The 17715-nt window shown below is 39.4% G+C and overlaps 1 protein-coding gene across 16 annotated transcripts in view; it reads right to left on the bottom strand.

Annotated features, from left to right (window-relative positions):
* The window catches only part of BBX (BBX high mobility group box domain containing), a 135710-nt gene that overhangs the window by 15528 nt on the left and 102467 nt on the right, over positions 1-17715 (bottom strand). For 13 of the 16 annotated variants that reach the window (XM_039732718.1, XM_039732717.1, XM_039732725.1 and 10 more), the window contains 5 exons: positions 14307-14387; positions 10960-11040; positions 7874-8789; positions 6847-6985; positions 3579-3727 (listed from right to left, as the gene is read on the bottom strand). In XM_039732718.1, the coding sequence (XP_039588652.1) occupies positions 3579-3727; positions 6847-6985; positions 7874-8789; positions 10960-11040; positions 14307-14387 (1366 nt within the window). The remainder of the gene's footprint in view (positions 1-3578; positions 3728-6846; positions 6986-7873; positions 8790-10959; positions 11041-14306; positions 14388-17715) is intronic. The other 3 variants (XM_039732722.1, XM_039732726.1, XM_039732723.1) reach the window with 2 other exon arrangements.

Raw genomic sequence — 17715 nt, 5'->3', positions numbered from 1 at the left:
ATGAACGCTTTAGTGCAGTGCTTGGTGTATAAGTGAGCATTTCTTCAAAGTACAAAGCAGAAATAATGACTCTGCCTGTTGCTCACTTGTGCATACAAGCAGATTAGTGACTAACTGCAGACAGCTGATTTCTGCATGGTGGGATGTTTTGACACATATGCCATTGGAAAGAAGAAGAAAAAAAAAAAATAGACAGTCACAGCTCCAGTAAATGTCGGAGCAGGCCATCTGCACAGATTCAGTATAGCTGTATTCTTCAGCCATTTTGTGGCATTATTATTGTATGTGCATATCCCCGTTCAGAACACTTGATGTGGACTTTGACAAAGCTTTTTCAATCCTGCTCCCAGTGCAGAAAGACCCCCAATCATTTCAGTGGGAGCAGAATTTAGACAATTTGGAAACTCTGAGGAAAAAAAGTGCCTCTCATTTAAGAAAAGGTTCAAATTTTCCTTTATACACGTGGATGTGAAACAGCTTTCATGTTACAGGGTTCTTCAAGTGTTTTTATGTAAAAGAACTGGCTGAAGTGTGGACTGGACATGACAAGCACAACAGAAGTAGTCAGTGGGCACTGCCCTACTGATTTTCCAGAGCAGGAAAACATCCTGACAAATCTGGCTGTGTGGTTAGGTTGCAAATCAAGCCTGTTTCAGGTATAGGCAAATGACATTTGACAGAGAATCAATCCAGCACAAAATAAAACTTATTAAAGCATACAGTTACAGTTGGGGGTGGGGTGCAGAGAAACACCCCAAACCCAACAAACAAGAACACTTCTCTCTTTGTTTTTATTCACCCAGCATCCTGAGGAAGGTTTGGAGTGCAGCACTCCAACATATTTTCTAAATTTTAAATGTTCAGTAGACACTGTAGACTTCAAAAATTAAGTAGTTATCTGTGCTGAGTGAAAATTATTAGATAGTTTATGATCCTGCACACACTCCTTCAAAAACAGCAGCCCACAATTTCAAGGAGTGTTTACTTAAACATATCTCTACTGATTTTTATCTGTTATTTAGAAACACCCAGAGGCAAACACTTGTAGACACTATTTGTGCTGAACAACTCTCCCAATTACCTGGCAGAGACACACCCAAGGAAAAGACACACAGCAGAAACAGCTCCACACAAAACAGTAATGCAGAGCAGTGCGAAGTTGAGGTCTCCCACATCCCCACAGTCACACCCATAAGATTATATTGACCCTTCACGGTTCATGCTCATTGAATAAAAATGCTACTTTTGTTTAATTCTCTAATGGTGTAAAAAAGTAGGACAATTTAAAAGACCCATAACCACACCAAACCAAGCTCTATTATTTTGCATGATATGCCAGTTTCATTTCCTGCAGTACTTGCAGTAGCCTAGTAAGAGGCTACAGATCTGCTTGTGCTACACTTTTGGAGGTCAGGGTTCTCTAAGAGTCTTTATATTCATCATACTTCACCAGACAACAGACCATGAGGCCTAATAGACTGTCAGTACATCACAAATTAAATGGAGGATTCAGCTCAAATGTTTGACTCAACTGGAACAAACCTTACTAAGACAGTAGTGCCTGTATGCACTTTTAGGTCAGATAATTTCAAATACACAACTCACATCCTACTTTTACACATCCTAAGAAAATAAAACACACTTAAAATTGACCTGCTGCCATCAAATATTTACTTTTCAGCAATCCCTCCTTTCCAGAAGAAATATGGTTTGCTGAAAAGTTTTTCAACTACCTCTTGAGAGCTGACTGAACCTTGCTCTTGAGGGAGTTGGAATGACTGCCACAAAACCGTCAGCTTGCCCAGCTTAAGTGTGTGAATTCAACATTCACAGGAATTAGGAGCAGGTATCACTAGCTCTTCTGGATTTAGTTTGGGGCTGTTGTTAGATGTTCACTACAGAAGGAGCAGTTACCATCCGATATTCCTGCCCTGGGGCTGCTTGTTGCAACCCCACAGCTCAGTTGGTGGAAAAGTTCATGTGACTGTTTACCATCTGCTCAGTGCAAAGTCAGCTGGCTTAATTTAAAGAACCCTTACTGTCAGCTAGAGGCAAAAGGTCTATGACTGTCTCTGCAGGGCTGTGCCAAAGGTACTCATATCAGGCTTGTAACCAGCCTACAGTTATGTTTTTGACTTTCCCTTGAGACAAGGCCGAATACATTCCAAAGTTCTTTAAGTGATGCTAACAAAAATAAAAACTAAACTCTCCTGTATGAGCCTACCCAAAAGTAGAATGCAGTGCTGGGCTACCTGGCTTGAGGCAGAATTCTAGCCCACCATTCCCAAACAACACAGGGCCTGCAGAATTTCTAAATATACAGGCACCTGAACAGGTAAATATTGTAGTGAGAAATCCAGTGAGCTGCTACTACAACTTCAATTGCTAGATTACTGTAGTTGAGGAGGTTTTCTTCCCAACAGATGTTGCTTAATTACCAGTGTGTTATCACGCTGTAAAGCAATTCATTCATGCTCATTTAAGAAGTTCTGTCATCTACATACCATAAAACAAAATTAAAGGCAGCTGAAGTCAGAACTATCTTGGTATTAGCACAAGCCTAATTTTACAAAGTGGCTGTTCCACATCTAATTACAAAAATCAATACCAAAACTGGCATGCACTAGAAAAGAACAGCTGTTCAATCCTGCATACTGTAATGTGATTATTTGTGAAACATTCAAAAGGCATAGATCTAATCCTGGGTCACCTGGCTAAACCAGACATATTAGATCTTAAAATCTGTCACTCAGTAGAACTACCATTGCTGCAGAAAAGAAAATCAACTTCACATTGCAAACTGTGCCTGATGAGAATCCTTTTGAGCAGCCTTATGTCTTGTGGAATTACTAGCATATAATTCCTTCATTTTGTGATGCTTCTATACTGTATATTTGTATCAGTATTTCTGCCACAGCATAAAAATAGTTTTACCCTACTACACTGTCACTTCTCTGACACCTCTGTGTCACAGGTTTCCTGTATAAAAAAATAGCCAAGTGTGTCATGAGTTTCTCCCTCCATGAGCCTCAGCAATGGAGCTGGGTATAGAATTGGTTTTCATGCCCTCTAAGTTTTTTTTAATCATATCAGGGCATTTTTGCTCAAAAATTATGACAGAACTATAATCTTGACAGAAGAAAAATTCCAGATGTTTCATTCAGACATCTCTGGTACCTTATATTTTAATTTACAGATGCTAAAATTACAGTGAAATTAAAACTAAGCTTAGAAAATATAACCTTTGATCATATGCCCTTTTTTCCCCATTTTCTCCTGGGAAAACTTGTCAAATTAATTTACCTCACTAATACTCATGTTTTTGAAAACCTTTCTTGCTACGAGAAAGGTATTTTGTGTACAAACTCTATCCAGTTCTACTTATCATGAAAACCAGGAATCAAGAGTGAAAACCATCAGCCCGAACACTAAACCGGATGAGAACCAACTAACTGCAGTGCTAGGTAATTCTTTGACTTCAGACTTTCCACAGGTAACAGTAAAGTAAGAATGTATAAATTCCTGAGCTTGTTACAGCACTGCCATTGTTTAAGGACTTCCTGCACTTGGCAACTTACCTTTGTTGGATTTTGGTAGTTCACATGAGCCGCTTCCAATCTTTCGCTTTTTCCTCGAAACAGCTGAATTTTTCCTGTCAAAGGTAATAGGACTGTATTGAGGGAGGCTGTTGAATTTCTTTGCAAATTCTTCTTCCAATTTTGCTAAGCTAAATGGGAAACAAAACCGTTCAAATTAAATGTAACTCTTTCTGGAGAAAAAAGTATATTGTTTAAGAGCATGTCTGTGTATATACACACACCCTTCTACACAGAGAGAGGGGAGGATCAGGTAAGTGCACACACTGTACACACCAAACCAGCATATATTAATCCAACTCTGGAATGAGAATGTACATTTCTGCTTCTGCATTTGTAACAGTGCAAATTGATTACCTTAGTAGCATATGTTAAAATTAGGAAAAAAAAATCAATGTCATACTGGTGACATTTAGCTCTGACATGTTTGCTGCACAGAGTCATACAAGAGATTTGTCTGTTCTGTGAGGGGAATGAACAAAGATAGTAAAACCAATAAATAAAGCAATAAAATAACTTCACATAGAAGTTCTTACGCTAGAATTAAAATTGCATTTCAAACCAGAAGAATGTCAAACAAATCAATTTTCTGTGGATATTCTGAAACATGAATTGTTGGCGTGGGAATTAGCTTTGTATTTGTTCTGGGTGATTAGATTTTCTCCCCTCGTATTTTATTTGCTGTGAGATGAAAAATGCTACTAGCTTATGCTTTCATGAAAGCCAATGCACCTCCTACTGCAGCCTAACCTGAATGACAGTCAGCAGACTAACTACAACTCAAGAAATCCACAGACAAGGTATGATTGCTCCTAATAGCCAGAAAACAAAGCACTCAAAAGAGGATGGCACAGCATTTCCAGCTGTAATGAATACACTGGCTTGCATAAGCACTCTGTTCCTGCAAATTTCTGCAGCCAGGCAGAAGTAGAAATTGTGTTTTAGTAAAAGGCAAGCACACAGTTAGGCAGGTTATAAATAGCACTGTCAATGATAGAGGAACAATGACATCTTCCACTTGTTTTTAATTCTCCTTGCTATGAAAAACCTCAACTTGACAGAAGTTGGCATGACTGTTGGAAGGATGGCCCTTTACACACTTCGAAATATCACAAGAAACATGGTACTTCCCTATGCTTTCTGAAGCAGCACTTCAAACAAATTGCATTCTGAAAGCTTTGTTACACAGAAAGATACCTCATTTTTTTCTCTGTAATTATTACTTTTCTCAGGAAGTGATTTTCCATTTTAAAATACAGCCTTGGCTCTTTGCAGACCAGGTGCATGGTGGGATTAGTTTGTTTGTGTACACATGTTTTATTTTGGTTTTAAATCACAAAGGTCTCTTACATCAGTAGTGCTTGGTACTGTTACCTTTTTCTCTTCCACATGGATGTTCCCTGACAACCACAAAACCATGTGATTTTCTGCTCTGACTCAGCTTCTCTCCCACTGTCTGTTCCCACCTGCCTCAGCTCCTGCCCCGAGGGCATGTGAGGGGCTGCTGCTCTAATTGGGAAGGCCAAACCTCATTTGACAGTGGATGAGCTGCCATCCTGGCTAGTAATTTATAACTTGTGTGACATGCAGGCAGGCAATGGGGAGTGCTGCTATCTCTATGTCAGTGATTAATTATTTAAAGAAATAAAAAATAGTCCACACTGTCATGAATTTTAAGACCCTCTCAGAAGCCTGGTTAGACATGTGTAGCTGAGCTGAGGTGTTCATGCTGCACAGCCTAGTCCTGCCAGGAGATACAGGCAGGGAGAGCCCTGCTTGGCAAGGGAGTGGGAAAGCACATCTGACCCAGACCATGGAACGAAATGTGGGAATCTACTGATGGGGAAGGTACGACACAGGGAAAATGATGAAAATGATGTCATTCTGAAGGGGTGAGGACACAAATGTACAAAATGAGGCTGAAATGTGATGCTGAAGGGAGCAGAGGGAGTTAAGTGGAGCAGGCAGAGGTAAAACCAGCTCTTCAAGTAGCCAGAAGATAGGTAATGCAATGAAAAGGGACGCTGGATACCTTCTCCAGCACTTACCGCTTCACAAATTCATAATTCTGCCTTTACAGAGTTCACTAAATAATACTCATTAATGATGCAACTGAATAAAGATGAGAGATTGGAAAATGTGTATTTTCTCATCCAGCCAGCTAATGAGGGTAGCGTTGAATGAATGATTTAGACAAGTTTCCTAGATAATCTTTGAATAAATAATTTACAACTACTTTTTTTTTATGCTACAGGATGTGATGAGTTTTCCCACCATTATGTGGGAAAGTTTTCAAACTTTCAACTTAAAATATTTCCAAAACTTATATAAAGCTCTAAAAATGCAAATTGCTCGATTTTTTCTTAACTAGTTTTTCTTGACTATTCCAATAAACAAGATTAGGGGACTCCCACTGATTTAATATCTTTGCTGAATGTGAGCTGCAATTAGATGTCACATAAACTAGGTTGTGAAAAGGGTACTGCAAACCTGCAAAACCAAACATATTATAATTTTAAGCATGAAATATGGAACAACTCCCCCTTTTAAATACATTTTCCTATCTGCAAGAATTTTCAAGCATGAATGGCAACCCAGATTTAACTACTAGGCCTGCAGCTAAATAAATCTGTAATACAAAAACCATTACTTGTATACTAGAAAAGTAATTTTGTGCAGTCTTGCTAAATTTTAATGCATCTATACTCATTAATTGTTTTTAAGATATATTTAATTTCATCATGGTAGACATAAATAGTTTAAATATCTTTTCTCTATAATAGAAAAATGACATATTTATCATAATTATTTGCCAATATAAGAACCCTGTTTACTATTCTTCTGTAAGCAATCTCTCCAAATGCGAAAGAGATCTATTCTTTCTAGTCTAATCTGGTTTATGATGATTGAACACCTACACAGAACTTTAAATAGCGCTTGCAAAGTACTCTGAAAATGTAAGTAACCCTCTTCACTACTTTTTGAGCAGGTAAATACTGTGTGGTTTGTTTAGAACTGAGCAAATAACACCATTCAAATTCACTTAGAATGGTGTAAACCTGGAAAGATCTCAAAGGAATTATTTTGCTACATAAATGACAGGTATTTAGAGCATGACTCAGTTCCACAGGGTTTTTCATTTTTGGAATTGTGATTATTTGTGCGTTAGATGCAGGTCACTTAGCTGCTCAGTCTTAAATTATTAGGCTGACCTAACTGAAACATCTAAAAGTGTAAAGCCACAGCTTACCCAAAAACAAACTCTTCCTTTGGCTTAGTCTTTTTCAGTTTCTTGTTCCCACTTGTCCCACTTGGGGAAAAGGCCCAGATTTCTTCATTCCAGCATCCTTCATGATCTGAGGAGTTACCTTTTCCTGAGCTTCTTTTTCCTGTGATGAAAGCAGAAAATTGTTTCTCATCTTTAGAAAAATGTTCAAAAAAAAAAGACTCAGAAGAAACTTGTGTACCCAGTCAGTACAGCAACTTATGAAGCCTGACCTTCTTTAAGGCAGTTACAAAACATTTTTCCTTTTAAACTGGGCAATGATGATATTGACAACTATTCTGCCTGCCCTGTCCTGTCTTTTCCTGGAGTATCTCAAAAGTCATGATCTCTTAAGGTATAAAGCAGAAAGAGATGAAGAGATATATAGTAATAAGCTTCCCTAAATTACAAACACCTTTTTTTCTTTTCTGACTATTCTAATTACACACATAAATCTACCAGTTGGAAAAATAAACTTCCAGACATTTCACTGAAAGCTTACAGATATTATCTCAAATTTGTCCATCCACAAGATAAAGGGCTCTCACTTACTGCCTACAGTAAAACTAACAAAAATTGCAAAACCAGAACCCATATGCTTCTTGCAGGATTGAGAACTATGCTCACAACCACAAGAGTTGTTTATATAGAAACAAGGTAATTGTTCGGGGTTACACACATCACAGGTCCTGCACACATCTACCAGCAGGCTGACATATTAAACAACAAAGACTTCAGTGAAGAAGTGAAAACTCAGATAATGAAAGATAAAAATAGAGCAGCCAGGAGTTTGTGAGGTAAGCAGGAACACAGATTGCAAGACTTCAGAAGACCTGCTGTGGAACAGGGAGCCCAGACACTGCACCTGTCCTTAGCATCTCAGGTGGCCAGACACAATATTCCCACTGCACACTGCTCAAACTCCAGCTTAAACATGGATTTTTGCTTTTCCTCCCACTCCAGGCAGGCTTTTGCAGTTCATGCTGTAAACAAAACACTCAAAGCCACCCACCTCTGTCCACGTTAGCGCGCAGAGATGTGAGCATGCCCTCTGACACCAGAGTTTTATAAAGAGCACCTTTGCAAGATCTCTCTGATTTCCTGGAGCCACAGGTTTCTATCTTTTTAACACAGTCACTGTCCTCAGTTTTGACCTGTTCTGGTAAGCTCTGGGGTACCACCTCCTCTGTTGGGGTCAGTGGTTCCACTTTAATGTTATCAGAAGCCTCACACGGTACTTCCTTGCTGGCTTCAATACTTAGGAAATCGGGAAGCTTGGATTCTTTGGTGGTCTCCGTTGGTTTCTCCTTTGATGTTTTCTTTTCTTTTGATTTCACTTTTTTCTTTGGTGATTTTGTATCCAACATGCTTCCCTTCACATTTGAGACAGGGCGGTTCTTTTTGCGGGGGGTATCCGTGAGTCTCTCAGCACCCCAGTCCCCCTTGGCCACGGCTTCAATTGTGTACATTACACTTTCAATGTCCGACTCGGAGGACTGCCTCTTTTTACAAGATTTTTTGGGGGTGGATTTTTCATTTGTGTGCCGGTCCAACTTATTTTTTTTCTTTTTCTTCTTTATCTTTTCTGGCTTTAGCCCAAGGATAGTCATGTCACTCAGGAAAAGCTCTGGAGAACGGCACACGTGATCCTTTGTGTTATCCTTCCTCTCAAAAGGACTGTTTTCCAATGCAAGACTAGTAAATTCTCTGCATTTTGCAGTTTCTGATTCCTCAGCTTTTGTTTCATCTGGGTTTTGCATTTTTTCTATCTCTGATTGTTCTACTTTTCTATTACTGGAGTCTTTTACTGTTGTTTTCTCCAGTTCTACTTCCATGTCCTCTGAAACTTCCCCTTCCTCATCTTCCAGTGCTTCCACTTTTGTTTTCCCAGGTTCTTTCACTTTTACTCCTTCTGAAGCAAGGCACATCTAAAATAAGTTTAAAAACAGTCCCATGAAACAAAAGTCTACTGTTAACATTACTTATACTAACAGGGAATTACTTATACTAACAGTGTTTAACAGGGAATCTCTCTGGCATTTTAATTTAGGAAAGCAAACTGTGCTAAGGGGACCATACTGAAAAACAGGCTGAAGACATGCTGAAACTGATGCAATGGGATGAGGGCTAAGTGCCAGAATAAGGCTGGTAGGTTCATTGCTCTAATAGAAAAAGACTCCATCTGATCTCAGTGGTGTTTCCTTTAAGGCTCTTTATATCATCTGGAAACCCACTACTAGACAGATTTTCAGAATATATGAAATGCAACAGAACAGAGTTATCTCTGACTACTACATCCGTTCCCCCTTCAACTTTCAAATGTCCCTAATACAATTCCTTTCTCCATTTTCCAAATGGCCTTGAAGGAGGGAGGGAAAAATGTTTACTGAATCTCCTTAACTGAGATTATTTTTTTTTTACTTGAATGTAGGAAATAATTTGGAAGGTAGTACAAAAGCCTTCCAAATCTTTCTTCTCATGTCACAGACTTATTTTGCAAAGAACGGCAAAGCAGCAGTGGTTGCCATGGTTATCTCCTCCTAGAGATAACACTAATGGAAACCAAAATCCTTATACTATGTGAGGAACATCGACATTAAGAAAAAGATCTGTCAGAAGGTCCTCAGACTGCCATGTTCCTACAGCAATGACTTAGGAGATCCTCTCTGGTTTGGATCTCCTAAGTAAGCTATGTGGACACGGCTACAGAAGGTAGTCCTTCACGGTACCAACCAACAGCCCTTAGGAAGACATGCTTTGTTCTTACTGTCCTCTCTCAAAGCCCCCAAGCTGAATTCCCAGTGCAGTTTTGTTTTTAGAACAAATGTCAACCAGTCACCTGGAGCAAAACCAGATGGAAGAGGCTTGCTTTGAACCAGACATCAGAAGTTTCCCACAGCTCAGCCCACAGGCCATGTGGTCAGTATGGATGTACCTCCCCGAGACACATGGGTTCTCTTTAGGTCCATTTGAGATTTCTCAAATTGGCAAGGCTTTTTTTCCTTGCAAACTGAAAAAGTCTCTCATACCAATTTATGTAAGAACATAACACCAATGATTTGGATGTTTTTGTAGCAGGTTTCCAAAATTCTTGCTACCCAAGGTAGAAATTACTGATCTAGTTCAGGATAAGCTGGGTTGAGCACTGTAAAGTACCAGAGCTTGGGCAATACATGGTATCTATTGGGAAGGAGGTTAGACTAGGCAAAGGAGAACTCCACAACTGATGTGGGTTCGTGGTACAAAGCTGCTTCTGTGACTTTTTTACTACACTGCAATGTTAAGCACAGCCTGTGATTTTCAAAAGCTGAAGCTCAATCTTTAAGATGGAGCTCACTGGACTAAAAATATTTTGTCAATTCAACATACATTCCATAGCCAATGGATTTTTTCCTTTTATACATTTGCTTCTTCTGCAGTAGCCAGTTGTACAGAGCTACAGATGTGGCTACAAAAAAAGTGACTTCTGTCTTGTCAGCAAACAAACTTGCAATTAAACAATCTTCAAGACTGGGAAAACTAAAAAAAGTGTTTAGAAACAAAAAAAGGCAAAATTTCAATGAAGTGCCATTGGTTTTAACTGCTCCCAGAAGGAAGATCTGCTGAGAGTACCATAGCAAAACTTCTATGTAAGTTATTGACCTGTTAGTTCACCTGAAAAATAAAATGGGCACGAAAAGCAAAAATAAATGAAAGCAGCTCATGACTATTAACATGAATTTGTAATGGCAATGCCTGAATTTCATAACACAGCCATCCAGTCCTCTCTCTCAACTATTTGTGTCCTTCAGCTAAGCCCTAAGTCCTCAAAGCCTAAATAAGAAACTGACTCCAGTTCAGTTGCAAGAAAGTCCCTTTGCCACCAGGAATTGGTGGTACTTATCAACTGCACCAGACTCTTAGAAACCTCTAAGCTGATGGCTAATCTGGGGAAATCGTGACTTGTGGCATCTGAGCCATGATAATTAATGGTTCTGTAAGCAGCGGTGCAATTACAACTGTATCACTGTTCTGCCTTGCAGACTTTGGCAATCAACAGCTTTAACTTCTCCACCCCACTGCACCTGGGGCAATTAGTCACCAGTGTTTTAGTATTACCTCTGCCAGCTGAAATAATGCTGATGTTCCACACTGTTTTGTTAAATCCGAAGGCCCTGAATGGGATGTACTTGAAGAAATCTATGGAGAGAAAAATCAACACAAATAAAACAGTCTTTGGTCACTACCAATTCTTTTATGTTTATGACACAGCTTTTCAATGGATTGTTTTTCCCCTTCCTAAAATTAATTAATAAGATTATATACTAAAAAAGAAGTGTAGACCTGTGCATGCTAGTATGAATAAAAGCCCACTGCAGCACTGGTGGATAATGCTACTGTACACTAAACAATACTTGCACATTTGGGGTTTTTCTTGTCAGGACTCCCTTTGAAGAACAGCATGAACTGAAACACATGCTCTTTCACACAGGAACAGACTCCAGCAGTTAAGCAACAATCTACACTAGCATGCCACCCAGCTGGTGGTGTTTTTAAAGGCTTAGCAGGACACTGAATTCCAAAATTTTTAATTATTTCATTATTACAGGTTAAGGAGGCTATTTCTTTCAGGTTATGATTTGCCTTTTGGTGTCCTATAGGACTCATATAAAAGAGATGCACTGAACCCAAAGTTAAGTAGAAGCCCTCAAGCCTTTGGTAATCTTTAGTATTCCTCAGAATAAAAGGAAGCTGTCATGCAAGCATGCAGCTAATTATCCTCCAGAATATTTTTCCTGTATTAGGCCATGATCCTTTTCAGTACTTTTGAGTGTTTTGTATCAGTTTTGAGCTAGGTGCAAGGAAACGATCTTTTCTAAACAACTTTAACAGTATCAGTATCAGGATTGGCCACTAGTATGAAAAAAATGTTACATTTTTAAGGACATATCACATCTCAGACCAGGCTTGTGGGTTTCTTATACTTCCTTCTTTAGGCTGCATAAGAAAGTGAAGTTATAAGGGACCGGGGAACCAAGGTATTTACACCCTTTTGTCTCTCCCTGTACCCACAAACTCAGTTTTCATTGCTCTCAACCAACATGGGCCTACAAAGTTGATCGCAGAATTTGGCCTGTCACCGCCATAAAGGAAATAAACAAAAACCAACCCTGTCTCTGCATCTCCTGGAAGGTGCAGCTTCTCACAGCACCTCCCAAGCTCTGACCATCAGAGCTCAGGCCTCCACATGCTGCTGACAGCCAGGTGCTGCTAGTGCTGTGCAGTGGCCCCCCTGCCTTGGTGAGGTGATGCTCCACTCCTGCACTGCCTCCCTTCGCTCTTGTGCCTCCACATTGAAGACTAAAGACAGGAAGGGACTCAGCAGAGCTGAACAGCAACAGCCTCCCAGGCTTCAGAATGCAGAGTGGCTCCAACCATTTGTACAAACTTAGAAATCCTCAGAAGTTTTAGAAAATAATTAAACCACCTTCTGCATTTTATTTTAATCACCATCTGTGAAATATTGTGAAATATCAAAAAGGAAGGGATAGGGAAGAGGGGAAAAAAAAAGAAGATAAAATTGTTTAATCTACATAGCAAAGAGATGAAGGAGGAGCAGAGCAAAGTAGTATGCTGAAGAAGACAGGCTCCCACACACCAGACACTTGCCATGCCAGCAGCACGGAAACAGTAGTCCCCTCCAGAGCACAGCATCTGCAGTTTGGAGTTACAGCAGCATAGCACAGCTGTCTGCTAAATCCACTTGCAAACCTAAGACACCCTCGATCGAGGTGATTATGAACATGGTTTATTTGGGATACTCCAAACAGGGACTGAACTGCTATCTGAAAACTTAATATAATTTATTCAACTATGATCCAACATTAGAGATCTCCAAAACTAAAAAAAAAAAAAAGAAAAAAAATCAATAGTACTGATGTCCTACAAGAGCTAGATATAGAAGATGTGCCTAGCACATCTGCTGTGTTTTTCCCTGCTTGAATAAGAGCCTTTAAGGTCCATTTTGTGTATTAAATTAGGCTTGCAGGACACCATCTGAGCAATCATGGAAACCTGTCCAACATACAATGTCATGCTGCCAGACTTAGCTTCACTTTTTCTGCCACCTGCAGTACAAACTGTGCACTCCTGTGGACAAGCATCTGTCCTTCTACTAAATTAGGGCTTCACAATCTTCATAGTCACATCACAACTTCTAACACTGACTTCTAAAAATCAGGCTGCACACAGCAATAAGCCTTACTCCAGAACAGCATTACTCAGCCTGCTGCTGTCCTGTTAGAGGCCATGTTACAAACTTCTGGTGTCCCTGAGTAAATACTACCAGCCCTTCTGCTGGCCCAGAGCTGCAAAAGCCAAATACCCTTATGGATCACTGACGACAGTTGGGTGTAATCACCCTTGCACAGACACTGCTGGCAATAGAGCATATAGTCACAAACTCTACTACTGCCAGAGACTGTCTGTACAGTAAGGCAGATTTTCTTCCACTCATTTAAGTTCCTATAAAGCCACAGTCTTGCAAGACAATCCATAGAACAACACATGAAATACTTTCATTTCAATGCTTCCAACCTCTGCCTTTTTCCTGAGAGGGACTGATCTCACCAGCAAGAATTTAGGGCTGGCTGCAACTAGACAGGATCCAGAGAACCATTTTCCTTACTGAAACAGGATGTGAATTTGAAATAAAAAACTAAAACACCACAACAAAAACCAACAAAAAAAGTGTACAGGTAATGTGCTAGCATACTCCCTTATTTGTCTGGAATACAGCATGTATCTTCATCTTTCAATCTTCACAAAGAATAGCATCTGCACATCAAACCTCAGAGATTTTTGAGTGTCTCATCCATATCAAAGAGAAAACCTCTACAACATTATATTTAAGACTCACAGAGAATTTCTAGGACTTTGAGGAAACCTGACCCAGCATTCTTGATTACTGCTGACAGTTGCCAATTTCAAAATTTAATACACTGCATCAACTTTCAACTCTTGACACAGATTCCTGATGACCTCAAAGTCTACTCTTCTTTTCCTATTCTCAGTCCCTGATTAAGCAATGCACCTTCCAATCATCATAATTAAAGCTTTATTTTTTTAATCTTGGTATGCAGCTCCTCATTAAAAATACTGTTATCTTCTGTCTTTGCCGTTCTCCTGAGCATTGTTTTTATTACCATTATAAAGCTAAATTTCCTAAAAAGAAGTGTAACTTTCTGTGCTGTCTCTAAGAAAATAAGCACATTCACAAGCATCTAAAAGACTAGGTCCCTGGGACCACAGCCACTGCCTACTTCTCTTGGTATATCATTATTTACTAATCTATTTTTATGAAAACACCAAATTTTATACTAGAGCAAACCTTAAACAATTCATACTTTTTTTGTGGAGAAGTTATACACATCCTCCCCTTCTGACACTAGTGGGTATAACTTTACCTCTGCCAACTGGAAGAGTGCCGACTTCCCACAGTGCTTTACTGGCTCAGGACTTGGCAACTGGGAAGTATTTGATGAGATCTAGGTTACAAATGAACAGAGAAGAAAATATTTCAGTGGCACACAGGAAAGACAGAAAGGGAGGGGGGAAAAAGGAATGGAAAATAAGAGATTAGTTAAATCAGTTAATTTTACTTCTTTCTGGCAGAAGGACCTACTTCAGACAGGCAACCCCACCCAAGAAACACTTAACAGATAAGTAGAAAACAGGAGAATATAAGCAAATACCACATTCCTTCCTTGGATTATGCTCATGGATACTCTATGTTTGTACTGTCCACAGCTAATATTCACGCTGTATGTTTCACATCTCTTTTATGTGACCAAGTGAACAAATCATACCTGTTGCTTAAAAATATGCCCTATTGCATATTGTTAAGGTTAAATAAGTTGTTAAGGTTAAATAAAATTCTCTCAGAAGGTTTGGGCAGTATTTCCCATTATTTAGACATAGATAAGGACCATCTGTCCTCACAGGCAGTTATTGTTTCACTTTCTTTAGTTATGAAAAAGGAAGTAAGACCTATGTCTGGAGATTAAATCTAGCCTTCCAAAGAGCTGTTGGTGTGCCAGCACCTCTGATAAGTAAATAACTACCATTACCACTTTAGGGAATTGCTTTTACAGCAGATTTTTTTCAGACCCGCTTTCCAGTGCAGCATTATAAATTCAGAAATGCAAGATTTTTCTGATATGTGACCTTTTTTTGGCTTGGCATGGCTTTGCATGGTAGTATTTGACTTAGAAGCCTTTAAAAGCCTTGGGACAAAATCATCAGTGTTTCTGTGGTATCTCCCTCACCACAAAAATCACACTTGGGACCATGATTGCGCAGGTAGTGACAGGACAAGGCAAATGGTTTTAAGGTGAAAGAGGGCAGGTTTATGGCAGATGTTACGAAACATTCTTAACTCAGAGGGTGATGAGGCACTGAACAGGTGGCCCAGACAGGCTGGTGCTCAGGGCCAGGCTGGATGGGTCTTTGAGAAACCTCGAGTGGAAGGTGTCCCTGCACGTGGCAGGGGGGTTGGAACAAGATGAGCTTTATGGTCCCTTCCAATTCACAATATCCTATGGTTCTATGATCTTCCACATGCAAAAATTATGTTTGCCTTTCTCCTTGTAATTAATTCTTTCTTTTGAATTAGGTTATTTGAAGAATTTAGCTTTCAATTACCTGTCAAAAAATTTATTATTACACTCTCCACGACATCCTCCTCCACCAAAATCCAAGACATCCATTTCACTTAAACCTATTTAAATACAGCAAATAATACTCAAATGTGCACTAGCAGTAATTTTTAATATTAAACTGAATTTTTTAATATTAAACTGAAATTTCAGCATCCTAGTTTTGCTTTGAGACAGTTCAGTGAACCTGCTCAGGACTCCACTTGACTAAGTGATTTTGTACACTGAACTTCAACTTTTTATCTTTCTCTTTTAACAAATGCTCATCTCAATGATTTTTTTCCCCGCATAATATGAATGGCAGAAAAAGGAGAGAACAACACCCACATGCACCGAATTATAACTTGAGAACATACAGGCATATCTTGCCTCTTGATGCAGAAATTGAGGAAACAGTAACAAGACAAACTAGTACTAAAAGAAAGAGGAAGCAGACACTTCATATCAGAAAAAAAAACCAAACCCCAACCTTTAAAGAGCTAAGAAAACAAACAACAAGTGACAGAATTGAGATTACAGATCCCGTTCTCTGGTTTAAGAACATCTCCCAGACTTAAGAATAAACAGAATCTCCAAAATTACAACTACAAACAGTCCTTTAGTTATGTAGAGGTTCAAGTGGAGGATTGTGGGAACTCAGTAGGATCAAGTTACTATCTTTTATTACTGTACAGGTGGGACTTTAGCTATTATATTACATTTTCATTTGCAAAAGAAACTTCATCTTCCTCCTAGAACAGGCGTTTTCATCTTCCTCCTAGAACTACTTTTTCATCTTCCTCCAACACAAACATTTAATAATTTCAGTATGTGGCCAAACAGCAAATACATTTTTCTTTACCTGAGAAGATTACAGCTTTACATATGGAAGCTGGAAGAGCAAACACTCACTAGTTTTTACACTCCAAATTTTAAGGTATCTTGACCAAAAGTTTTGGAAGCTCAAACTTCCTGTTCTGCACAGAAATAAACAGAGAGCAAACCTTCCCAAAGTGAGTATGTAAGAATGCAGCATGGACAAAACCATCCATGTCATGCTTTTTTTTCTTAAATGAAAGTAACAGTAACATGAGGGACTAGCAAAAAAAAAAAACCACAAACATCCACCTTGTTGCATACTGCACGTGACTGGTTTTTTTTGCTTGGTTTGTTTTTTTTAAATTAAATTACTTTGAGAAAAAAATTTAGAAAAGCTGCTGAAAGCAAAGAGTTTGGTAGTTGTGGATTAATTTTATTTTCAAGATGGTTGAACTAGCAATTCTTTTGTTTCCATACCCCAGAAGCCTTTTCTTTAACAATGAGTAAGAGTTTAGGAAAGTAAATCCAAGAGGTACTCATCTTTCCTCTCAAGGAAGCAATCACCACCATCTGTTCACATTTGCCAAACACAGATGCAGTAAGACCAAGGGGTCCCATCTGCTCTGCTTCCCTCTCATGGCAAGGAAGGGGACAGTGACCAGTCCCTGTGAGCAGCCAGCCTGCAAACAGCCACTGCCCTAAGGAACACTGCTCAGAAATCACAGCCTTTCCATACGGGTCCAAATGAGAAGGACAAAAGTAGGGCCAACTACTTGCAAGGTCAGAAGCAGAGAAAGCCAAAAGCATAACTTGACAACAATACAAACTTCAAAAAGCTCTTATGAGGATGTCACATCATCTTTGAAGACCTCCAAGGCACTTGCCTGTGCACCCACAGAACCGAATGAAGTCTTGCTTCCAGGATTTTCATCATCTGTTGTGGCAAGTCACTGAGCAGGCCTCATTAGGCATATCCTGAACAGCTTTAATTGACAACTACAGCACTTGGGCTAGACAACCAGATGAAAGACTAACTGAGGCTGTAAAGACAAAAACAGTCCCATGCTATTCTACACATAATGAGCTGTTTCTGAGTGACAGGGCACTTGTACTCCTGGGGTAAAGGTGTCTGTTTTAAATGACAAACCTACTCAATGGGATTGCTGTCTTCACAAAGAGGCACCTCTTACTCACCCTGCTGCAAGGGCGGTGAAGAGAAAGGCAACATATGAGGAACACCCAGCTAGAACCAAAACTGAGCTGGGATGGCTGCCAGAAGTCTCCAGGCACATCAGACCAGAGCACACTTCATATTTCTTCACAGGTCTACTTGGCTACTGGTTAAATAACTACTTTCTCT

This window comes from Passer montanus, unplaced genomic scaffold (genome assembly GCF_014805655.1).
Source record: "Passer montanus isolate IOZ18808 unplaced genomic scaffold, ASM1480565v1 scaffold80, whole genome shotgun sequence".
NCBI lineage: Eukaryota > Metazoa > Chordata > Aves > Passeriformes > Passeridae > Passer > Passer montanus.
This window is presented reverse-complemented; position numbering and strand designations above follow the sequence as displayed.